Source organism: Antrostomus carolinensis, unplaced genomic scaffold, assembly GCF_000700745.2.
Source record: "Antrostomus carolinensis isolate BGI_N321 unplaced genomic scaffold, ASM70074v2 scaffold24492, whole genome shotgun sequence".
NCBI classification, from domain to species: Eukaryota; Metazoa; Chordata; class Aves; order Caprimulgiformes; family Caprimulgidae; genus Antrostomus; species Antrostomus carolinensis.
In genome coordinates this window covers 1-24,823 of record NW_010299301.1, presented here as the reverse complement: position 1 = coordinate 24,823, position 24,823 = coordinate 1, and the positions used below count along the sequence as shown (strand labels likewise).

General features: G+C 40.7%; 1 protein-coding gene across 1 annotated transcript in view; it reads right to left on the bottom strand.

Moving 5' to 3' along the window:
* Positions 1-24,546, bottom strand: part of TP53BP1 (tumor protein p53 binding protein 1) — a gene marked incomplete at its 5' end in the record, with an annotated part of 29,620 nt that extends 5,074 nt beyond the window's left edge. The window contains 18 exons of the mRNA XM_029083681.1: positions 261-452; positions 584-1,005; positions 1,212-1,388; positions 1,716-2,005; positions 3,310-3,462; positions 4,459-4,960; positions 6,110-6,202; positions 7,379-7,430; positions 7,972-8,208; positions 8,828-8,947; positions 17,243-18,497; positions 19,633-19,835; positions 20,778-20,869; positions 21,193-21,313; positions 22,557-22,702; positions 23,117-23,198; positions 23,678-23,836; positions 24,476-24,546. Coding sequence (XP_028939514.1) covers positions 261-452; positions 584-1,005; positions 1,212-1,388; positions 1,716-2,005; positions 3,310-3,462; positions 4,459-4,960; positions 6,110-6,202; positions 7,379-7,430; positions 7,972-8,208; positions 8,828-8,947; positions 17,243-18,497; positions 19,633-19,835; positions 20,778-20,869; positions 21,193-21,313; positions 22,557-22,702; positions 23,117-23,198; positions 23,678-23,836; positions 24,476-24,546 — 4,367 coding nt within the window. The remainder of the gene's footprint in view (positions 1-260; positions 453-583; positions 1,006-1,211; positions 1,389-1,715; positions 2,006-3,309; positions 3,463-4,458; positions 4,961-6,109; positions 6,203-7,378; positions 7,431-7,971; positions 8,209-8,827; positions 8,948-17,242; positions 18,498-19,632; positions 19,836-20,777; positions 20,870-21,192; positions 21,314-22,556; positions 22,703-23,116; positions 23,199-23,677; positions 23,837-24,475) is intronic.
* Positions 24,547-24,823: the final 277 nt, after the last annotated feature.

The window sequence follows — 24,823 nt, the reverse complement described above, 5'->3', positions numbered from 1 at the left end:
CCACTAAGTATAAATGCGTACAGCAAGCACCACTGTCCTAGAAGCAGGCCACTCTCCACAAACCAGTCAATACCACTACGTCTCTGAGAAAGACATAAAACAAGAGAAGTACCTCAAAGATCCCATTATAAAGTACCAAAAGCACTGTGGAATACTCAGAAAGATTTAAACATGGGTAATTCAGATCAGGAACTAGAAGCCTCTGAAAGGCACAAGACACAGAACAGCATAGCCAGTAGCTCAACAGCACCTTCCCTTACCGAGACTGATGTCAGCTGCTTTGGTCAGGGGGGCAACAGGTTCATAAGGACCTAGCCCAAACTGCTCCCGGAGCTTATTTCCTTGTTCCAGAGACAGGATAACAGCCATTCGTTTGTACCACTTCCTCTGGCCTTCCTTTTCAACGCAGTAGTATAGCTCTCCAGACTCCTTCCGGTGTCCCTTCACCACACCTGCCAAGGCAGCAAATAACACCCATTAACCAACTACATCCAGGTTTCTCATCCTCCTGGACAAGCACCCATCTCCCACTGCATTCAGCAAATCAGAAAACCCAAGGATGGAGCTCAAGCACTGCTCTTACCTGCACTAAAGTACTCGTCCTCTGAGAGTGCAGTCACCTCAGTCTCCAATGGGATAGGATCACAGAGTAAAATATCTTTTCCTAGCACATCACATTCATATCCATCATCAAAGAGCAGCTTGTACTTTCCTGCTCCAACATCTTGGGTAATCATCCCGGAATAGAAGTACCCATTGGAGGACCACTTTGCTACAACCCTGAGGCCTACAAAGCTGTTCCCAGAGGATGAGTCTGCACAGTCCGAAGGACCAGTCACCCCCTGTAATGGAATTTCTGGAGAGTCACTTCGACGTAAGGCACAGAAGCCAGAAGTGTCAGATTTCTCCCCTCCATCTGGCCGGCGAACTGAACGAGTAAATGATTTCTCCTCAGGTGATGCTGTAGTTGGGGGATCCTCCACACCTGGTAGTCCAGCTAAATCTCTGTAGAAAAAGAGAAAAGCACTCCCAGAAGGATCAGGAAAAACATTTACTAAATGAAGAATACTTGGGCAAGACACTTGCAGCTGCTATGTGCTATCAACAAAAACTAGCTGCTAAAACATTCAGTACTCTTTCTGCCACATTAAGACAGCCGCTCCCCATTCTCTTTCTTGGCAATAAATTACAGTCTCCTTTTTCCACGGTACCTTGTTCCTGTTGTTCGAGACGGTGGGCGGCCTCTTCTTCCTCGCCCACGAGGTGTCACAGGTGTTCTGCCACCCTGACGAGCACCAGGCATAGAGTCTTCCTCTTCCTCACAAGGCAGTGCTCCTGTCTGGCTAACTCTGAGCGGAGACGCTGGCTGACCAGCTCCTTTCCTAGGGCTAGAAAATTTAAGCGTCAACTGTTCTGAAAAGAAAAGCCAGCTCATTAGGATACCCCCATTTTCTCTGTGATCTCACAAGTGGTCAAGAAGATTGCTTCATTGCTGCTACATTGGCAAGAGCTTAGGCAAAGCAATGCCTCACAAGGAAATAAACTACTCCTTTAGGAAGGAATGATGTGAAAGCAAATACTATCTCCTTATTTCTGTTCATCAAGCAAGATTGTTCCCAGAAAATTCTGGGTTTAGGGTCTACCTGGCTTCACACTCCACCCAAGCCAGCTGTTCACTTCTGCAAGTTCTTCCTTTCCCAAGTCTTTGCACGTACCTTAATTTTCCCAAGACACCTCTGCCAACGGGTAAAGCAAACTCCCCGGTTTCTGTTCCACACATTTTTCCTCTGACAGCTCCAGTTCCTTGCCCTGAGCTGCTGCTGCTGTGTGTGGCAGAGTGACCACTGCTTGCTCCACTGGATGTACGGTGGAGGCTTGAAGCCTTAGATGAGAAGGAGCTGACATCACCAAGGTCCCCTGAGGTCAGCGATGAGCCCACTGCAGTTCTGGAGGAAGAGGTGTCAGTCTCACACTCCTGGCACTCAACTACAGGCTCCTCAGTCTCCTTAAAAAGGGGGGGGGGAGAAAAAAAAAAATAAAAAAAGTTTTATCAAAGGTCATGCACTTGCTGAATGGAAGCTCTACAATCCAGGCACAAGTGCAGACAAGTCCAAACCACATTCATGAAAATGACGATAGCCATGCAGATTTGAGTCTGGACTGATCAACAGTAGATAATGCCCCTCTCACTATCACCCTGTAGCTGCTCTATATAAACAAGTCACAACAAGAAATCAGTCAACAGGACAGAGTTTGGTTGATATCAAATTAGTTCGGCTTTGAATAATTGCCACCCTTTGAGAGTGTGAGAGTGCAACAAACACTTGAGACACTAGCAGCTTCTGGTTACTAATAATCCAAGATAAGTTTCAAACAGCTAGTCATTTGGAGCCATTATAGAGTTTTGTGGCTATAAAAAAATATGTATCTACAAAATAGTGATATCAAATGTAGGTAGATAAACTGTAAATGGTTATATGATTTTCATTACATAACCTATGTAAGCACATTTCAGTAAACTTAATTCTCTATTTTCATATTACAATAAGCAATTTCATGTGTAGTATCAGGTGTGAAAGTATAAGCTTTGCACTGAACTCATCCTTTTGTGTCATTACTCATTGTAACAACACTGCACAAGACTCGTTATTTAGCTTTACAGCAGAATAGCAGTAACATTTTATTGCTAGCAGTGTAGTATGATTACTGTGCACATCAAATCAGCATTTGTCAGCTATCTTTTGAGATTCCCTAAAGACTTTCCAATTAATTAATGGATATACACCAACACACAAGTGTACTAGTAATAGGCTTGTTTATTTTTTGTTTTTCAGTTGCTTTTTCTAGACCTCTTACAGAATCTGGCCCACAGGACTTCAAAGAGTGCAGTTAAAAATGACACTGAGCTGCAAAACAGATTGAACTACTTTACATAGTTCAGTTTCACAGGCAAACATGATTTTTTGCTCACTAAGAGAATGTCTGCCCATTCAGAAATCTCTCTATTCCGACAAAACCCCAAGGATTTTAAAACAGTTGGACACATGTAGTAAAGTCTTTTGTTTACTACTTTGGGAAGGAAAAAAAAATCAGTAGGTCTTCAGAATACAGTAACAGGCATGAAATACACCAGCAAGACACACACAGCTTTCGCCATGCAATAAATGGTCTGCAAGTCTGCTCATGAAGAAAAAAGTCTGTCATCACTGCACGCTGACTTGTTCACTCAACTTGTTTTGTGCAGCCACAACACATTTTCATTTTATTCTCTTTTTCATCCAACATATAGCCCTGAAAACAGGAACTTACCTCAACTACCTTTCGTTCCACCTCTGCACCATTTATGTAGTAAACATCTGTTATAACACGCGTAACAACAGTGCGTACTTCTCGAATAGTTCGCATGTGGCGATGCTGAACTCGGCCCTTGAGTGGGTGAAGAAGTTTAAACTCCTCCTCTCCCTGTAATAAACAGGACAAATTAAAAACAAAACTTGACCACAATGAAAAGCAAACAACTTCTGGGTAGAGTTATCGCTGCAGTACAGTTTCTTAGCACCATGTTCAAGTACTGGGGTAAAGAACCTTTCAGCATTGTGTTACAAATTAGATGCAACAATACAAGAGACCCTAAACAAGGGAGAATTGAACACATTTTGCTGACATGTTGACAGGTAGAGGAAGGGAAATCACGGCAGTCTAAGGGGGAAACAGCAATCCTGCTTAGCATGGCTTCTGATGCTCTTTCATTCAGTGGACTCCCAGACATATCACATCAATGTTGTACTGCACATTTGTGGCCCTGTTAATCTCCTATTTCCCAGAGGGTGCACTATTCTTAAGTTTAGAAATAATCATTTCACTAGTCTTTGTGTTAACAAGAAAATATACAAGCTGTAACTGCAAAGCAGCGACTTTTCTTGAGTCTGCAATACTTTCTGAAATACCAATTCAAAGTTATTCATCTTGTTACAACATTTCTCTGGAGGGGCACTCCTTGTGTGTGTTTATCCACTGACATGGGATGGAGTGGTAGAACAAGCTGTCAGAAGTTGGTTGATGCAAAACAGAAGGCATCAAACTCTTCATTCAGAATTTCATGCAACTCATCTCTATCCAACAAAAAGTGTTTGTTGTTGGTTTGTTTTTTTTTTTTACAGTGTTAACTACATCTGGACACAAAAAAACCCCCAAAACAACCAACCAAACAAAACTCGGCCTATTTTGACAGAAAATAAATATGGAGACGTTTACTTGACAAACTTATGCTGCCCACTGAGTACTGCTACCCTATCAGTTGTGTACAGTTGATACACTAAAGCTTGCAACATTAACATTTTTTAAAAGTTGTGGTCTTTTGGCTCTTTTCCTCAGAGGACCTACTGTTACTGAATTTACTGTCTGAAGGCACACTTTACAGTTCTAAGGTAAAAAAATTACAGGCAACCTTCATCCCACCTGACTGTGCAGAGAGTCTGTGTCCTCCCCAGAGGCGTTCACAAGCTTTTCCCCTCTCTCCTCAGTTTGGACACTCGCATCTTGTCGCCCAGGTCTTTGCCCAGACATACTGGTTCCCACTTCCACCTGCCTACAGATTTCTTCTGACGTTTGCGTTCCTGTTGTAACAGTTGTTGGAGTAAAAAGACAGTCTGCTGTAGTCTGAATCCCTTTATTCTTGGTGTTTGCCCACCTCTCTTGGCTTTCACCAATTTTAACAGCCTTACTTGGTTTCTTCTGCATTCTTTTCCCTTCTTCTGTCTGAATGTTTACAATACCAGTCTCCACAGACTCCCCATCCTCTGCATCAGAAGGCTGTTGATGGCAGTTCTGCTGCATCATAGGAGGAATTAGGACCTGTCCACCACTGTCATCCGCCTTGTGTTGCTGGTGCTGCCAACCATTTGGATTTTTATGTAATTCAGTATCTTCTTGTGTGCCCGGAAAACTGAACAGATTCCCCCTGCAAACCAGTTATTTTCACATCAAAATTATTGATTAAAAAAGGAAGACAACCAATACACTGCCACTCAACTGAAAGCACTATTAAAAAAAACCCCAAAACTGTGTCAGTCATTCAATTGCTTCTTAAGATTGCACAGAACTCGGTGCGTCTTCAATGATAAAATAATCTTTCAACATCTCTCAAGTGATTCACATGGTAGCAAGAAGAATGGCTGACACCTGTAGAGAACTAGGTCCTTTTCCAAATGCTAATAAAGCAATATTATTCCACACATCAGGCACCAACTATTCAACATGCTTCTGGAAGTCATGCCATCTTGAAGTTGCTACAGGATGCTTCAGCACTTCATTGGCTTGAAACTAGTAATCACACCTAGTGAGAAGAGGTAGGAGCATAAACACAAATGCTGTTTAATGTTTTCATTAGAATTCACCTGCCCTGTCAAAAGTGTTATTAGGTTCTATATGGGACTGTACACTGAGCCTTACTAGAAGTATAAATTTGGCTTCCCTCATGTACTAGAACAGTTTGAGGAGTGTCTTGTCTTCCGTTCTGCCTGTACAGTGCCCAGCACTGGAACTCCCTATTCATTACAGTCTTTAGTATAATTGTTCAATGCTCTTGAAGTATAGGTTACTCTTTCTCTGTAGACCAAGATTGCACTGTCCCATTAAAAGTGAGAATGGAAAACACTGAAGAAGCAGATTTCCACATCTGGTCCTCCAGCCAGCACCCTTATTGCCATAAGGTATGCAGCAGTGCAGTTCCTTTCAAAGCAGGGACAGCAAAAATTGATGGACTTGGAAGGAAGACAATAGCAGAAACAATAACCATACACAATAGCTCAGAAGATCTTGGAACAGAAGAAAGTAAAGATACTTAAACAGCTCTAAGTATGATCTCAGTTCTCTCAAGCCCCAGATTCTACCAAAGCATATTAGTCAGCTGGAATCACATCTCTGCTCGGTCAAAGAGGTAAGTCTGATTACCATGTGAGATACAAACATACAGTACTTACTATACTTACCCTGTTGTCCCCAACCTTCTAAGTCACCCAAAGACAATGACTTAGTGCAATTTCTGAGAAAATGCACAAGTGCATATAAATCCAACCAGGACTGGCAGGCAAAGATTGTGAGGAGTTACCTAAATGGAGAAGTGGAAAGACCATGACCTCTGGCCTCATCCTCTCGACGAACTTCACAGACACGACTAAACACAGATGATGCTTTCTGGGAGCTAGCAGTGCAGATTTAAAACAAACAAACAAACAAACAAACAAGCATCAGGGAGTGAGAAAATCCCTTTAACAGCAAAACAAGAGTTCTCCAGCCCCTTGGGAAAGCAACAACTAGTATTGAGCTTGTTGACCTATACAGCCACAGAATGAGAGATGGTCAGTCTCAATGGTCAAGAAACAAGCTGCAATTGCATAAGCATTTCTGCCACTTCTGCAGACACTCTAGCACCCAAGAGCAATGAAACAATTCCAGAAAACATAGTGTGGAAAACTGCAGCACTATCATAAGTTTTGCTACCTGCTACCTCTGGTACCCACCAGGGGACACAGTTAGACCATTTATGGCTTACCTCTCAGGATCTTCATGACATTGAAAAAATATTGGGAATGAGAGTCATAAAGCAGATCCTGAGAGATCAAGTTCAACTTATACCTACAAAAGCAACCATCCTCAACCAGTGAGGAATGACTGCCAGTCATCCTTAGCACTGAGGCATCATACTGTGACAAGAGATCTTGAGTTTATTTCAAAGTTTTCTCACTGCTTCAAACCATTATACTTCTATCATCTGACTCAAGACTCTTATTAGTCCTTACAAACCCAAAAGTTAAAATCAAGCAACGCCAGGCATTAAATGTGAGACAAGCTAGATACATACAAATTAAAAGACCAAGGGAGTAACTTACGTTTTGGTCAACATGTTAAACTGTGATTTCAGTATATGGGTGATCTGGCTATGTTTCTATCAGCTTCATATAAAAAAAGAGAATTCGCTTTCAGAACTTCTCAGAGATTCTCTGCAGAAAATCGTACAATAAGGAAAGAATGCAGAAAACCATGTATTTGAAATTTAGGAGGTGGATAGGGCAGACTTGCATTCCAGACTGCACATGACATGAATTTCTGCTACAGAATTTCTGCTACATTGACTACAATCAGAAGGAAGGAAAATGCTGACATTAGGAGGAAGCACAAAGCCTGTAGTGAAAGAGCAGGTGAGGTACCCACCTTGTCTATGTACTAAAAACCTGCTGCAAGAGCTAAAGAGTTAATGTTGTGACTACTGCTAAAAGCACTCCTCTTTTAATTTTTTTTTTCTCTGCTGCTGGTAATGAGCAGAAAAGGATCTACCCAGACCTTCATATTAACCCTGTGCAGCAACAAGCCCAGTTACCTGGCACCAGCAGCAGCAGAGGATCCATCTTTCCTGTCATTGGCTGTAGGCTCTGAAACAAGAAGGAAGGGAAGGATGATTTTGGTGTCACCTGAACAGACTCTCCACCCCTTCCCAGCCCCGCATGCTCAGTGAAGAGAGAAGTTGAGCAATGCTAGACAAAGGGCACTCAGACCTCCCCACCCAACTTCTCATCACAGACCTGATTTTCTACAAGTTTTAGACTGTTAGACTGAATGTCACCGTTCTGATTAAAAATGCTGTAAAACATTTTTGTCCAGCTTATACTTCCAACATCTTTCCCCTCCCAATATAATCAAACTACAGTTCCTGTCCTGTGATGTTGCCACTATACACCACAATTTTTAGTCTGCTGGAAATACCTTTCCTCACAACAGAGGCCTCTCCTTTCACTCCATTCTTGCTTAGAGCATTGCAGAAACAGAGAAACAAATATAAGTGGCACTGCCCAAAAAGAAAAATGAGAAAAATTACAGAGACTCAGAGACTGTCTCAGGGAATGCCACAAAGAGGTTTTGTGTTAGGGCTGACATCTAGTAGGACCTGTATGTTTCAAGGTTTCATCCTCTTACTTTCCAAGCTGAATGGCAGGGACTCCTGGCTCCCATCGTTCACTGGGGTAACAAGGTTCATTCGCAGAGAGAGTTTTGCATCAGCCTCAGGAACTACATGAGAATCTCCTTTCTCACACACTTCTGACACATCTGCTGATACCATTGCACTTTCCACTGTGACATTGTTGGTCCCCATTGTGCCCTCTGCTGTAACATCACTAGTTGCTATAGTGCTGTCTGGGCAACTATCATCCACTGAAAAAAGGGGGAAAAAAAAAAAAAAAGGTAAACCAAAAAGTAGCAACTGTCATTCGCTCTGCTGGGGTTCAGGTCCCAGTTCTGTTTTGAAGACACTTCACTGCATGCGTAATCAGTAATAGTGTAGTACTGGAAACTCCTATCTAGAGTTCTGAAGCATGGAAGTTCTGTAGCACAGGTATCATCCTCAGCTTGTGACAGAATACTTTACTATTACAGAAATAAACACTTCCTTTCATCCAGCAAATGCAGGGTGTTGTTCTGTGAACCTAGCAGAAGAAGTCCTGCTAAAAGATGATGAATACTGCGAACAATCTTCTTTTAGTCTATACTCTTTCACTACTCAGAGGAGTCTTTTGCATTCTTTAATGGAGCTGTACATGGGAACGCAACCAGTGCAAGGAAGACATGTTCTGTACCACCCCATACTCAGGGAGCAAACACCTTCACTAGAGATGGAGAAGAGAACCTAACAAGGAAAGTGTGGAGAAGGGATGAGCCCTCCCCACAGAACAGCAAAGATTTTGCCGAGTTATCCCATCAGATCCTGCATCAAGAATCAAAAGCTTCAAAACAGGCTTTCACTGCAGAAAAGAGCAATTCTGGTGAAACTCACCAATTGGTGTGCTGTGTCTTCTGGGTCCCATTTTAAGCTGGCCAATAAGAGGTGGTGTTATGCTCGTCAAAGGCTGAATGATGTCACCCTCCTTTGGCAAAGTAAAATGAAATGGGGTTCCTAAAAGACAGAAAACACCAGGATTAGTAATTCAGGGACTACTTTGGTTCAAATACCAAAAGCATAGTTTGACTGTGCTGTAGAAATGAGAAAAAGCATAACCCTGGTGCTGTCCTGTACAAAACCCCCTTGAACAGCTACTGGTTTCAGGACAGCTGATCTAACTGATCTTCCTCACATTTTGTGTGGAAAATCTCTCTCGCTGAAAATCTGAGCTGTGATCAACTTGATGCAGCTGTCCCCAGGTGCTAGCTCAAAGTGAGACTAAATATCCTGCCATGAACAGGACTTGTACAGAATGCAGCTTTGCTTCAGAAATGCCCAGGATTTTCCACAGAAAAGGGAGATGAGACCAGAAACAGAAATGAAGGTTAGGACAGAAGTGAACTGGCAGAGCTATGTGTTGCCTAAATGAGTAACTTGAAACTTACACAGAATGATGCTATATCATCAAACAGTCTTGGATAAAATGTCAGCAGATACACCTTAGATAGCCATCTATGAGCCTGAGCAATTAGCAGCAGTCAATTAAGGGTTAGATAATGACAGCAGAAACTTGCCTGGAAAGTAAGCTTTAAGTGAAGTAACAGATACTGCAGTTTCATAGCCAGTTGCAGGATGCCATCAGAAGGGCTGGCCCCATCCTCCTGTCCTCTCCAATACTTCTGCCCCTTCTTGTGCAGCCTCCAGCAGAGAGAGTCTGCAGGGTCTGATGTAACCTACCCTATCAGGGAAACCACACCTTGGTGGATTTACCATGTGCGGATCTTGCAGGATTTAACAGATAAAATACATTAAAAACCTAGTAAAGTGCTCCGTCCTTTTGCATCACCCCATGCCAATTATCTGCAAACCTTCAACATCATGCATCAGTAGTTTGCAGGCTACATCCTTTCCAAATTACATATAAGTATTTCACAAAACTAATAGAATAACCCTTTCCTCCCCACATTGAGGTCAAAATAGATTTTAATCATTTTTGTCATTATCTTTCCTTTTCCCTTTTTCCTAAAACTGTATTTCTTCTTTGGATTTCATTCAAGATATTACTCAAATAATGCAAGTCACAATTTATGTCACTCCTGAATTTTAAGAAACATGTATAAAAAAAGCCCCAACAACTAAACTGTATTGGAAAATTGCTAGTTGAGGTCATGAGAACACAAATTCAAGAGACTTAAATTCAAGAGCTAGCACTACACATTCAGATAAAACTTTTAGTTATAGCCAGCTGCAGTGCATCATTCTTCAGTCACACAAGATGCTGGCTGATACAAGATTTACACAACTACCCTGTGGCAAATTAAGCCATAAGTACATGACAGACATAATACCCTCACAGGAAAAAAAATAAAAATCCAACCAGTGAAAAGCTATCTATTGTTCCTTTGAAAACCACCACTTGCTCTGCTGTCACAAATTCTAAAGATACGGTTCAGCCATTGCAACATCACTGAGATCAACCTAAGGACTGCAGTGTGTTTTTGCAGCGGGGAGGTATTTCGTAGTGCAATGGTACTCACACTTCGTGGGTCCATCATGCATCAAAACGTCAGCTACCACTCCTCAAAAACAGCCTATGAATGTCTGTCATATCATGACCTATATCCAATCTCCATTTAAAAAGTGTTTTATTTAAAAACTGAAGTCTTTGGAAACTCCTCTGAATTGGGATTGATTTGGCTACCACAATCCCTTCTAGCCTACAAATCCATATTTGGAAGGCTAATAAAAAATTATCAAAAGGATTTATTAAATGATCAGCCTGCATTTTAGCTTACATCCAGTTACTAAACCAACAGATACTATCAGAGAAAACAAACAAGTTTTCATGCTCACAAGACCTGAAAAACATATCTATGTGTCCTGGTTTTGCTAGGATAGAGTTAATTTTCTTCTTAGTAGTTAGAAAAGCTGTATTTTAGTTTCAGTGTAAGACTTGTTATGAGAAGAATGTTGATAAAGTACTAATATTATGAGTTGCTGCTGGAGCTCAAGGCCACCGTGTTTGGCTGTTCACAGCTGCAATAGGACTGGGAGGGAGAAGTGCAGTGAATAGCAAAACCCAGACAGACATTTGGATGTGCCAATGAAATATTCCGGACCATATCACGTCATGTTCAGTACATTAACTGGGGGTGACAGGAAGACAGGGGTATTCCTTTGGGGCTCAGTCGGGCTCGCTCTTCTGGGGTTTCAGGACTGTCTGTGCTCCGGGATCGCTGGCTGGCACAGGCTGGGCATCGGTCGGCGGGTGGTGAGCAACTGCCCTGGGCATCACTCATTTGTATATTCTGTTACCACTGTTATCATTATCATTTTATTTTAATTAGTAAATAGTTTGTATCTCAACCCATGAGTTTCCTTGCCCTTTTACTTCCAATTCTCTCCCCTACTCGCTGTGTGTGTGTGTGGGGGGGGCGGTGAGAGAGCAGGCTGTGTTTGGCTGCAAGCCAAAAGGGTGAATCCACCCAAATCACCACACTATGCCTGAAAGCTTAACTGCTTTCATATAACTGCATCAACTGCTCTAACAATGAAAAAAGTTAATTCCCTCTACAAACTTTTCTTGTATCCTTAAGACCATCATCCTATAACATTTTCTTTTATCTTTCAGCAGCAAAAGATTGGGTCTTTCTTTGTCCCACTTCATCTCTCCCAAGTTTGTTAATGCTAAGTTATAAAAACATTCATTTGCCTGGCTAGCACTTTCCCAGGGAGAGTTGTATGTTTCTAGCACAGTGCAGATGGCAACTACCAGCAAAGCACACACCTGCACCCTTATAAGGGAATGAGACAAAGGAATCTCCCAACTTTGTGTCAAACTAAGTGAAGCAGAGCTATCACACTCTCCTCTTCTAGACGCAAAGGTAAGTCACACCACCTTTTTCCGCATGTGGCACACCACTACTACATGGATGGCCTGCCTGCAGCTCTCGAGCAGTTCAAGAGCAGCTCCCTCTGCTTTAGTTCTTCTCTCCTACTCATCACCTTTACAAGGGATGTGGCACGTCTACTGTGGCTCTCAGCCACGTGAACATCTATAGAGAAGGATAACAGCAGCAGCTGGCCACTTTGTTTTCAGTGCATACAGAAGGGAGGGGGAAAAATAAAGCCAAAAACCACCACCCCAAAGAGCCCCAGGCCTTCTATATAAGAACTTTTGCTTTCCCTTTCATAAAGCCCTTTCTTAGTGCCGTTCTTAATTCATTAGTACACCTATTTAAGACAGGACAAAAGCTTGATCACATAATTTTTTCTCTATTGGTAATTTATATCTAGCTGTGATATATCAAAAGGACCCCTCTAGAAAATAAGAAACAACTTTACTTCCAGAGGTCTTCCAGATCAAGAATCATCACTCTAGTCAGGTTTGAAGCAATGTTAAAAAGATTTGAGAGCTTGGCAACACAACTCTTCACTATTTTAATAAAAGTTTTTACTTTTTTTTACTTTTTACTTAACTTTGTATGCTTAAACTTTACCATAGCTATGTGAACTGCACTGCTTATCTGTTTCTTATTTTATATTACCAGGAAGAAAAAGATTTCAGACAACCACAACTTCTATGAACTCCACAGAGTTCCAGAAACAAACTCCAGTGAGTAAATTTCTTTTCCATATCCCTATATTGTATCATGTTCTAGCCTTTGAGCATTTTTTAGTAGAGTAATTAAACAGTTAATATCTTACTCAAGGTAACTTCAAAAACAAAATATATCCCCTCCAAACTTCACCATCCAGTTTCTACTCCTGCTTCTTGGACTCTCCTCCAAGATCCTCCTAGTGCTCACCCAAACTTTGTGCTTACTGATGTATGCTTCATCATTTGCTGATAAGGGGTTAGACTCCTGTTGGAAACAACTACGATGAGAACAAATAACTATTAAGAAAAGAAGCATGCTCTAAAGCGCTTCACACCTTAAGGACCGAGCAATGGTAAGAGAATAAATATCACTACATACTCATCCACCACGCTTCATGAGTCTGAAGAGAGCAGGCAGAACACCTGAAAAGCCTGAACTGTCTCCTAACACCGATCAGCCCTTTAGTGTAATACAAATGCGCAAAGCAACAACCAGCAATAATTTCTGAGCTCATTTTCTCCAAACAGTGGCTTATTGTTCTCTCTCAAAAGTAAATCCAGCCAAGTGTGATGTGCTTAAGTTGCACTTAGATTTATCTAAGAAAAAATATTTCAAGTACAATATAAGAAGGAAAACAATACCTGAAGTGAAACACAATTTTGTTCACACTCTCTTAAAAAGGAAGTTATGAATTGTGAGCCCTGTGAAAGGCCATACTGAAGTGGAGCACAACATTCAACCTTGTTATGTTAACTACAGCAACTCATCTTTATTTTAACATTTCAGCAGTGTATTGCCAAACATATTATTTTATTTAATAAAAACTATACTCTTCTTAAGTTCAAAACCACTACCGTTCTCTTGACTATGCCAAACTGTCTTAAGAAACACGCAGTCCCAGCATACCAAGTGCCCTGGACCTGTTCACAGAAAAGTTAATTTGAGATCACAAAATGTAATGGGATCAGAACACCTTTGAAATTCCTGACCAGTATTCTGACCAGATCCTCTCAAAGCATTATTTTCTATATATAAGGCTTTTTTTCTTATTTCAGTTAAGGGAAATTAAGAATACTGTATCTAAAATTTCGTCATTCAACATCATGTTAAATAACATTTGAGCTCCTTCAATCTTTGTACTTCCCTAATAGACTTAATAGAAGGGAAATAGATTTTCTGATACTAATACCACATTCTTTCATTCCGGCCATGTGCAAGTTTCTACATAAAATTTGGGTTCTCAGATTTTAAAGTTTTCAGAATTAGGAGGCATCAAATGAAACTAATACCTGGTGAAATAGGGCTTTTTTTTACCTAGTATATAATGCAAGCTGTCAAACTTTCTACTGCAGGAAACTTTGAAGTCTAGAAGTTTACAGAGGTTCAAAAAACCCCAAAAAACAGAACAAAACAAAAAATCCAAACAAAAAAAACCAAACCAAGACACCATTTCAGACTCAGCATGTCTGAAAACCGTACTTTTCTTTATGATGAAAACCATACTCTTCTTGATGACTTCAGAAGTATCTCCCCACTGCATTTTTGCCCTTATATTCATCCATATGCATCTGCTATTCCATACTGGGGCAACTTGTATACCGAGCTAGACTGATGCTGTATAAGTGTTCTTCTGCCTGTTGCAGTATCTCAATTCACAGAGACCATGATTTTCAGTTTTTAATTCAGAGTTATCACAAAGGCACAATGACCTATTGTAAGCCACTGAACAGGAAAGACTGAAAAAACCCCACCCCAACAACAACAAAACCATTAAATGGAAACAGAATAATCTAGCACTAACAAAGAAGCTGGTCTTAGTCCACAGAGTATCTCAAACCCTAGTGATTCAGATTTTGTATGCAGTCTCCAAAGTCTGTCACTGAAGCTCTTTTTATTTCCTAATTTGAAAAATACAGCATGATTCATTTGTACCACTTATAAAGAATATTCAAAGCTTTCCCTAAATATCATTAGGGAGGCAGTCACCAGAATTTGGAAAAGATGTTGCTAAGACACATCTAAATATCACAAATTAAGAACTTAAATCTGAAGTCAATGATGCTACTGTCTTGGTTGACAAAACAAGCCACGGAACTGCCTCCAGCATGTTACTTGCTCAGCACCAGCTCCCTAAGCCAACAAAGACTCTACTCAAAAACCCCACCATTGCATTTCTGGCCAACTGAAACTCTCTACTTTCATGCTCAATGAAAAAGCAGTTTGCTGTAACATTCTGAAAGAAGGTGATGGTCACTAGTAACAGGATGCTAAGAATGGAAAACCAAAAAAGCTCCCAAACATCTGACTGGTCCTACTGCAATCAGAAGAATGGATGCAAAAGCTACATCAGTTAAATTGCTACAATAGCTGCTATGTTAAGCAGTGCCCAACAATACAGATTAATTCATATGAATATGTTACCAGGAAAGTGAAGTTTTTTAATCTAAACAAAGAAGATATCAGAACCTCTAAAGCATGGGAATTTTTACATGACTAAACATGTACTTAGCTCAGAATAAAGTAACCATTGCAGAAATTGTTCTCAGATGTCAGTGATGTTAAAGCTGTGCCCACAAGGATCCATATGCCTTGGAAATAATTTGAGCTTTATTTGCTTTTAAAATAAGTCAACAGATACTTCCAGCAAAATTTAGCTTGAAATCTGCTATTATCCTTTGCTGGAAGTCTCTCCAAAATTGATGACCTGCATAAGCATTCAAATCTCTTTTCCACACCTCACTGTAATCTAACTTCTACAGGTATCAATACTTATCTGTTATTCTTATCTTACAACATTAAGATACTACCCTCCTCCTATTTTTTAGTATCTCGAGTTTCTTCTCACCAGCCAGTTCCATACTATCAAATGGTTATCTTTCACAGGCTTGTCAGCAAATTTGCTATTAAAACACACAGATTAAGTATTACACTCAATCTCTTTTCATCCAAGTCTCCATCTAGCACTTCAAAGTTATCTCACCTACTTCTGTTCAGACATAAAGACGAAAGCTCTTCATCTTGCTCCTTTTTGAAATCTGCCATTTTGACCTTTCCAAACAGGATCACATGTTCCAGAAGTCAGCATGTTCAAGGTCACAAGAACTGAAGGAAAGGGGAGGGAACCATATAAGAAGAAGCTCAAAAGGCTTTCAGGAAGAAACAGCCAAAGCTGCCATAAATGCCAGCAAGGATCAGCTTGTAACTGGAAAAATTAAACAAAGAGTTCAGAAAACAGTAACTAAAAATACTGGACTAGTGAGACTGATGAGAGAAATTCTGAAGAAACATAAAGCCCTCAAAAAAACACCAAATATAAATCGGCAGAGAAAATGAGAGATGTCCCTCACTGACAAAGAATAGAAAATTAGACTAATTATCAACTGAGTACGTAAAGGGAGAAAGAAGGCTGAGTGTTAGGAAACATTTTTTAAGTAGTATATCTTACACTAATTTCTTAAAAGGAAAAACTAGAAAATTTTATCACTTGAACAAAGCTCTGCAGATCAAACTACAGGGCTATAAAACAAAACCATGACTTTTAAGAAACTATCTAGCCCACAGCTTTATAGGCTCTACAAATCAAAATCACAGACTGGTCAAACTGAATCTACCAGATGGTTCACAGACATCTTCCCTACCAGACATCTCATTTAATTCTAATAGCACTGCACAACTCTATTGATCTTCTATTGTACTCCATCTGAAGGGCTTAGATAATTCACAGAGCACAAACTACCTAGCACATCAGTGAAAAGAGTTAAATAAACCTCTAACATACCAGTCTGTTCAGGAGATGTAAAGACAACTATCACCTATTGACAGCTATTGTTTTCAGACCCTCAACTTTCATAATAACCAACCAGGAGACTGGAAGTCACCGACCATCACCATAAGAGAGGGAAACCTCACCCTCTGATCCTGTAGTTTAATGAAAGACCTCTTAGATCTCAAAAAATGCATGCAGCTCAAGACAAAGCTCTAGTAAAACTTTGTTTTCTATTACTTTCTCATTTGAGGAGTATGGAACTCTATGTCCTAAAATGAAGCCAACTAGGAGGCAAAAGGTCCACAAAACTCAGGTATAGCATCCCACATTTCTTGTATAATTACACAACAGCACGTTAAAGGGATTTCAACACATCATGACAATACCTGCTGAGCCACAGCTTACGCATGCATGTGAAAAGCCATTCTACTTTAAAATAATCAAGATAAATTTGCTGTATTATTTTCTAACTCAAAACTGCTCTAAACACCTCCATAAAGAAAATTCTCCTCTGAGAATGAGAAAAGAAAAAAGTAAGGAGATCTACAAGAGGGGAAGTACAGACTACTACACCCTTTTCATTTGAAGGACATTACTGTCGCCGCTTCTTGGGGGTGGACAGCGGGGAGGAAAAAGGTTACAAAAATCCCTGAGCATTGCAACAAGGTTAAAACATTCTGAGTTTTCAAAGCTGCTCTGTGTTTCTGCCATAAAACAATGATAAGAGCGTTAGGAAAAATAATTACCTTACCATTCTTGCCTGCAGTAGTGACAAAGAGGCGTTATGCATGTAACACAGCAACTTGTAGCGCTGCTCTTAAGAGATACTGTTCAACACACGTCCAAGATCAGCGCTCCCTGAAAACACTGAGGATTGTCCACAGCTCTCCTTGACATTATTGAAAATACGCACCTGTGAACTACCAACCTAAATTCACTTACCACTAGAAGGACTAGGGGATTTAGCAGTTGTCTTCTCCTGTGACTGTATCTGCTCTTCTTGCTCCGGATGCCCTGTCATAACAGTATCCTCCGCATTCTTTGGCACTTGTTTCTCCTGCTGAGTCACCAGCATTTCAGGCCCTCTCTCCTGAAGTGGTGGCTGATTCCCCGTTATCATTATCTGTCCCGATTCTGAACAACCTGGATGTTTTCTGGCACACACCACCACTTCCGATGGAACGTCAGTCTTTAACTTAGGAAACAAATTATTGTGCAGTTCCAGCAACTCCCCAGCAGAAGGCTTAGATAAAACTTCATTAAGCGTTGGCATGTTTTCCGAAGCAGCCTTAAAGGACACTTTATCTATGCTCTTTGCCTCTCCAGTGTCAAAAGTACAACCTTCTAAAGTTTCGTTTCCCTGGCTTTCTGGTTCAACCATTTCTAATTCTTGGGTCTGATCAGATGAACTTTTGCTATTTTTACAAGAACCATCAGTAAATTCGACTTCCATATCTTCATGACACTCTACTTCCCTTTCACAAACAAACCTCTGAGAAAACGTTATATTAACAACAGACCCATCTTCATTTATTTGCTTCTCTTTTACTTGCAGTTTTTCTTCTTGTTCTTCACACTGAGTCTCAGGAACTGTCTCTGGTTCAGAAGTCTGTTCCAATGAATAATCCCCAGACTGTGCTTCTCTACCTGGAGTGGATGGCAAAATCTCAGGCAGACCAGACTGATCTGCAGTAGCCTGACTTACAGAAATACACTTGATCTCCCGATGAGCTGTAAGGCCTAATGACCCATCTCCTGCTACATCTGCACTAACTACCTGCATTACAGGCTTTCCTTCAGGCTGTAAATCCTCCTTTTTTGCTTTTTCACCATTTTCAGAGAGGGCTTGATCACCTGCATCCAGCCTCAGTCTGATGTTGTCATTCTCCATAGAACAGAGTCTCAAGTCTGAGGCCCTGCATTCAGAAATCATCTCTACCTGTGTGGCTTCGCTGTCTTGGCCTGTGTTCAGAGAGCGTGAGTTGACCTCTGTATTTGTGGGCTGGCTACATTCACTTGCAGAAAGCATCAGCTTACAGGGCTCAGAAGGCTGTGACACAGAGTCACCTGCAGACATATTTGACAAAGCATCTGTGGATCCAGACACATCTCCTGGTAAGCATAAATGGGATAAATCAGCAGCTTTTTCTTCTCCTTCGTGCTTCTTCTCTGGGCTCTGAGTTGGAACAAAGATATCCTAAAGTGAAAAAAGCAGGATATAGAGCATCAGGGCATCCCAAGTAGGACTGTTAATTATTCCTAGAACTTTACACTGGACTATGGAGCAGAGTAAGCTCAGCCCAAAACTATAGATTAAAAAACAAACAAACAAACAAACAAAAACAACAAGAAAAACCCACCAAACTTTTTTCCCCCTCATTTATATATGAGTTGTAATTGCCTCATTCTTGCTGAGAAAAAAATATCACCAAAAATTGCTTTTTAGTACCTCTGTGGCAAAGTCAGGCACAATCCTTGTGTCCTGGTTTTTGCTAGGATAGAGTTAATTTTCCACCCAAAGCACTACACCTTGGTACACCTCTCACTCTACCAAATCATGAAGTACAGGTCAAGTATGGCACATTAGTAGCTACTTTTAGTCAAACAACCAAGGGTTCCAGAAAAATTCTCTGGAGGAATCTATTATATTAGCATGAAAGCCGCTTTCAGCTAAGGAGAAGTCCTGCTTCGACTACTGAAGTCCCAAGTACAACCTTTATTTTCTGTCTTAAGTTGATGAAATTTCTCACATAAAGCTATAAAGCCACCAGCTGTCTGTTAAATTCCTTTGAACAGTAATAACTTCCAGAATCAAAAAGCACAAAGGAAACAACAGATAAGAATGAGCAACTTGAAAAATGCAGTAAGTGAATTCTAGCCTTGCAGGAGAATATAAATGCTTTATTACAAAACAGCTTCACTTCCTCCATGACAAATGATGCTAAGGTCTATCTTGATAAAAGTCTAATTTATGATGCAGTTTCAGATACAGGATACCCAGTCCAGCATCAGAAAGCAGCAGCTTTTCAAAGAGAGAAAGAAAAAAAAGGCACAAAAAAGGTTTCTAGCATAAATTAAAAGACAAAAAAATTCTATGTTCAGCAACTCAATATGCCCTCTTAAGCTGTTCTGCATTTTCTCTGCAGGATGAACTACCACACAGTATGATCAACATATAATTGTGACTGGTGGGAACGGGGAAGCTCTGGTGGGAACAGGGATGCTCATGAAAACCAGCTTAGTAGGAAAGCTCAGCACAGAGGCTGACTCAAAACACACATCTTCTGCAGTCATATAAAAACCTCAGAAAAGCTATCTACATGAACCCTTACATGAGAGAACTCTGGTTGTGTTGGTATAGGTAAAGATCCAGGCAAGAAGGCTGGGGCACTCTGGGACACTGGAGTTGAAGCCTGTGGCAGGACAAGAGGTCCTGAGGGGATACATGGGATGGCCATCTCCACTAGCGTATCTCCTCTCTGCTTCTGCGTCACCTCTCTTCCTTCTGCAGAGACAGATGTATCCATCCCTTCATCTAGTTTGAAAGAGCAGAAAATACATTACTAGCAAATTCTTGTGTTGTACCTAAAGCATCCAACATTAAAAGACTTGTCTTCAGTGGAGTATGCAACTTCCTCATACTTTAATAGGTGAATATAAAACCTTCTCTCCAGGTGAATTCTTTTGGAGGTGGGAAGGAGAAATCAACAAAACCATCCATATCCTTAAATCTAAGGTGTGGAGAAAGTGTTTTGTTAAGAATTCATATAACTATTTTGCTATAGATCTAGAACTTCTAAAATTAGAAAAATGTATCTGAAATTTATAAAAAGCTTTTCTCTGATGTTTTTTTTCCTTTTGCTACCTTTATCAAAATGCAACCAAATTCAGGACTCAGCTAAAAACATATCTCTTCTAAAAGTATTTCACTTTCTGTGACAGAAATCTTACAGAAAGGAACAGTGATTTTGTACCATACCAAAAGTCTGCATGGATGGATATTTTATCCCTGATTGCAAATGGGTGCTTAGAGGAAATGTTTAAGAACCAAGGTATCATATAGAGCATGGCATTCTAGAATACACACATAAAACATACAAAAGCTCTTTAAAATATTGTGCAAAATACATAATACAGATATATGCCTGTAGCAAAAATGGCTTGGCTCTAAGAAAGGAGAACAATTGCAAGCAGCAATCTGCCATACCATACGAAGTATTTCCTGTCTTTCCAGTGAAGGGGGGCTAGCCGACAGTACTCATTTCATTATGATAGCTATGCCAGAAACTTCGAGAGCACATCAGCATCTGAGCCACAAATACAGATCTCCCTTCATCTACCTCTTTCAGTGTTCTAAATCCTGCTTTACTTTAAACTCTTTAAACATACTATTAGCAGGTTTTGAGAAGGCTGCATGCTCAGACCAAACCACAAAGCACAGAAATACAACCACAGACCAGTATGGAGAAAATTCTACCTTTTGCTTCCTCCTGTTCAGTAGGACTGCTAGGGACAAGAGTGTTGGATCCAAAGGCAACAGGAGGAGGCATAACTAGGCCTGAAGAGACACTGTGGACCAAGAAAAGGGAACATGGAAAAGACGGCCATACATCACTAGAAAATGCATTAACTTCTCCCCAAATGTAGCTCCAGCCTGTCACAGTAAGAGTCTTCTCATAAAACAAGAGCTTCAGGTGTTCACTAGTAAGAGACTTAAGAAATGGCCATTGACCACATGGGCATTATTAGTTAATTTTTTTGCATAACAAAGCCATGCTCCTCTCCATAGTGCAAAATTAAAATGCTGATTACTTAAAATCAAGCACAAGTCCTTGAACAAAGAGGAGTGGAGGAAATGCACTACTGCAATAGTTCGGGGATTTTTTGCTTACACAGAATGACTCTCCTGTCCAAGGGATGCCTGTCCAGAGAGCTGCAGGAGTTGCAGACTGTGGGCAGGGGTGCAGGTCAGAGAACTTCCCTCTTCCACCCTGGTTACAGGACAGCCACTCCCTGCAGTGGTTTTGAACAAAAGGAAATAAGATTAGATATCTGGCCAATAACCAAGTTCATCAGAAAATTCTGAGGAATTATATTCACACTACTGCACGGTTACTTCTCAGGTAGGCAAGGACAAGCTGATTTTCACAGAGTTAGAGGAGGACTGCACATGAAATTTCAGTATGCAAAATGTGAGCATAGCATAGTTAAGATCAGAAAGATAAGTTTGTACCTATAGAATAGATTTTTATCAGGCCAGACTTTACAAGTCTTCCTACTTAGGAATTTTAAAAGAAAAATCCCCAATGGCTCCAATATTGGCACGTTTGATCCAGCACTAGAATGCAAATACAGGCAAGGTTCTTACAAGAAAAGACACCTTGCATTGACCACTGACTCAGTGTGAGTAGGAGGTTGTTAATGAACCTTCTGGATATAGAGGGTTCGTGCATAAGGTCATCAATATAGACACTGTTGCACACAAATTAAAACTAAACAAAAAGCATAAAGTGAGACTTCATCTAGCTCATGCTTTATAAACTGTGACAAAGTTGCCTTTCAAAACTTTATTTCTTTGGCCTCTCTATAAAGACTGTAAGAACCCTTCCCTTTCTTCATTAGCTCTTCAGTTGGTGGATACCAAAACCAGACGTAGACATCCTCCTAGCAAGATAGAGAGGATGACCTCTCTTCTGATCCTACTTCATGCCATCTCTTCTCTTACTGGGAAGGAACCCTAACCTAGATGACAAATAAGACCGACCAAAATTGTGGTATGAAGATTTTGATTGCAGGATCCTGTCCTATCCCAAGGCCAATTCAGAAGACTAAGGTGGAATGTTTTGCCAAAGTTACGCAGCATAAGAAGGTCTACAATATTTCTGCACTACTTATCCATACTTTAGACTGCATGTCACTACAAAGGGTGAGCATTATCGCCAGTTTCAGAAGAGGGTAAAAGGGATTTTTTTGTTGTTTTTTTTCCTTCAAAGGGCATAGAAAGAAAGGAAATTAAATGTATTTAACAAGTCGGTGTAACTGTTCTATCAAAAAGTGACATTTAGACATTGCTCCACAGTATAGTGAAAGGGGCCGTGGCCTTTTATTTCCAAAGTATTCTCAATTTTAGCAGAAATTACATGAAAAATACAGCACTTTGCACCCTAAAACACTACATGCCTAAAAAGATCAAGTAGGGATGATGATTATGATGATATCTGGGATGGACATTTTGGCTCTGCTTGTCTATTCTTACCTGTTACATTATTCTCAGGAAACATCTCTTCCTGAGATGACAAGATAACTGACTCCTCGTGATCAGAATCAAGAGATTTCTCAGTTTTAGTGGGGTCACAGACAGGCAATGGTTTCCTGGTATGTTCTTCTGCTTCCTGCAGAGTTCTGCAAAAGCAAGACACAGTCACTGACCTGAGAGGTTCCTGTAAGGCTAAAGCCCATCCTGCAGTGATTAAGTTATTTTGAAATTACTTCTGTGCCTTAAACTGAATTACTACTTTTAATATATTCCAGTCATGTAAGAAAGTCATTAGTATATTTTATTATCCAGTGCATTCTCCCTTAAAGATAAACCTATTGATATTTTTGTGTGTAAGAGTTTGCCACCACAGCTAGGAATGGTGAAAGCACTCCTTAGCACTGTTGCAAAAAGGTCTCATCAGTACTACATCTTTCCCTTTGCTTTCCTCTTTTGCCTTGAAGCCTGAAACTTCCTATGCCTAAAAATCTAGTAAAAAAGACACAAATCAGCTTCCAGAATGTCAGCAAGATACCTACAAGAAACATGGACTGATTTACCTTTCAAACTTCTCTGGCTGGCCTTCCAAAGCAGTATGTGCTTCTGTGCTGGAGACAGTTTCCATGCTGTCTCCACGCAGTTCTAGCAAGAGAGAGTAAAAGAAAAAAAAAATAAAAAGTTTGTTACTCAGGTCACCCAAATTAATATACAAAAAGAAGAAAGTGTAGTTCTGTAAACTACATAAATATCATGACAAGTTCTATATGAAAAAAAACCCAAACCAAACCCCTAATCTTGAACTATCAATGGTAACAACAAAAAGGGACAGGATGAGGTTTTCACCAGGGAGGGAATTCAGTATCAGATTGTCTGAATATTCTGGAAACAAATTAGGAAAGAGAGGTGCAATGATGGCACCTGGACAGCTACAAGAAAACAAATTAACTAGCCCAAAGGAAAGAAAAGGCAAAATTCTTTTCAAGTACCAATGAGCCGTTAATTCATTTTTTAAAACTACTAATACCGTATTTCCTAACAAAGAAACATAATATCTATAATTTAAACAAACCAGAGAGAAGTGACAGAGCAACAAAAGGATATCCAAGATAATTTTCACATACCATCTTTAGTATCATTCTTCACAAATCTGGAAGAAGGGTCAGCAGCTCCAGGATGAAACTGTTGCCTAGCATCTCCTTCATTAGGCACGAAGTCACTCTCAAAGTCCTGGCTCTGTGAGAGCTCTAGAGCTCCAAAATGCGGCTGTGACGTGCCTGTATCTAACACCAAACATCCATAACTAATATATACACACCAAAAAAACCTCAACACCAAAGAGCCATCTATCACTTTATAAGGGCAAAAGATACTCCCTCTAACAAGAAAAGTATTTAGACTATTGTTGAAACTCTGAATAAATTAACAGACTCTGATTTCAGCTGTACTAATTAAAAATACAGTAACAGAACAGGGACAGTGCCCTTTAACTCAGAGACCACTGATAATCAGCAAGGTCTTATGTAATGCCACTAGGTACTGCAGCAGATTTGGATTCTGTGATGAGAAAACAATCCTGATAATATGTGCCTGAAAGTCCTCTGATGACAAGAACCATTATAACAGGAGATCTTTGCCATAAGGGTCCATCTCCTAATGATCACGATGCATCCATGCCTCTTCCTAAGCCACTTCCTGTTTCCAAGAGCCTTGTTAACAATGACATGAAATCACCTTTTTTTTTCCTTTCCCCTCAAACACCAAAGCATACAGATCAATTTCTGGAAAGAGGTAACAATTTCTGACCCGTTATTACTGGCACAACTACCCCTAGTGACACAATTGAAGCAGCTGAACTGAAAAACTACACAGATGGTTGATCAGATTCACAGCCCCAAGAAGGGGCCTGAAATGGACGTTACCTTCTACACATGGTAAAGTAGCACAGTCCTCAACGTCCCCTTCACCTCTTTCTCCAGCCTTTCCAAGGGCACTGCAACAGAAAGATTTATCCACACTGCTTTGGGGTTTCCTGCACGCTGCCTTCTTACAGCCGACTGGTGTTCCAAGGGGTCGCTTTGCAGCTGCCGCCCCCCAGGCGCTCCCAAGCCCTCCGGACGGCGCACCCTGGCGCGGGCCGGGCCACCGGACACAGGGCCAGGCCGAGCTCCGGCGCCTGCGGCGTCACACCGAGAGGGACGCGGCCGCAGCCAGGACCGAGCCCGTATTTTACGCCCGTCCTCGGTGCGCGACAGCGGTTTTACGGGGCG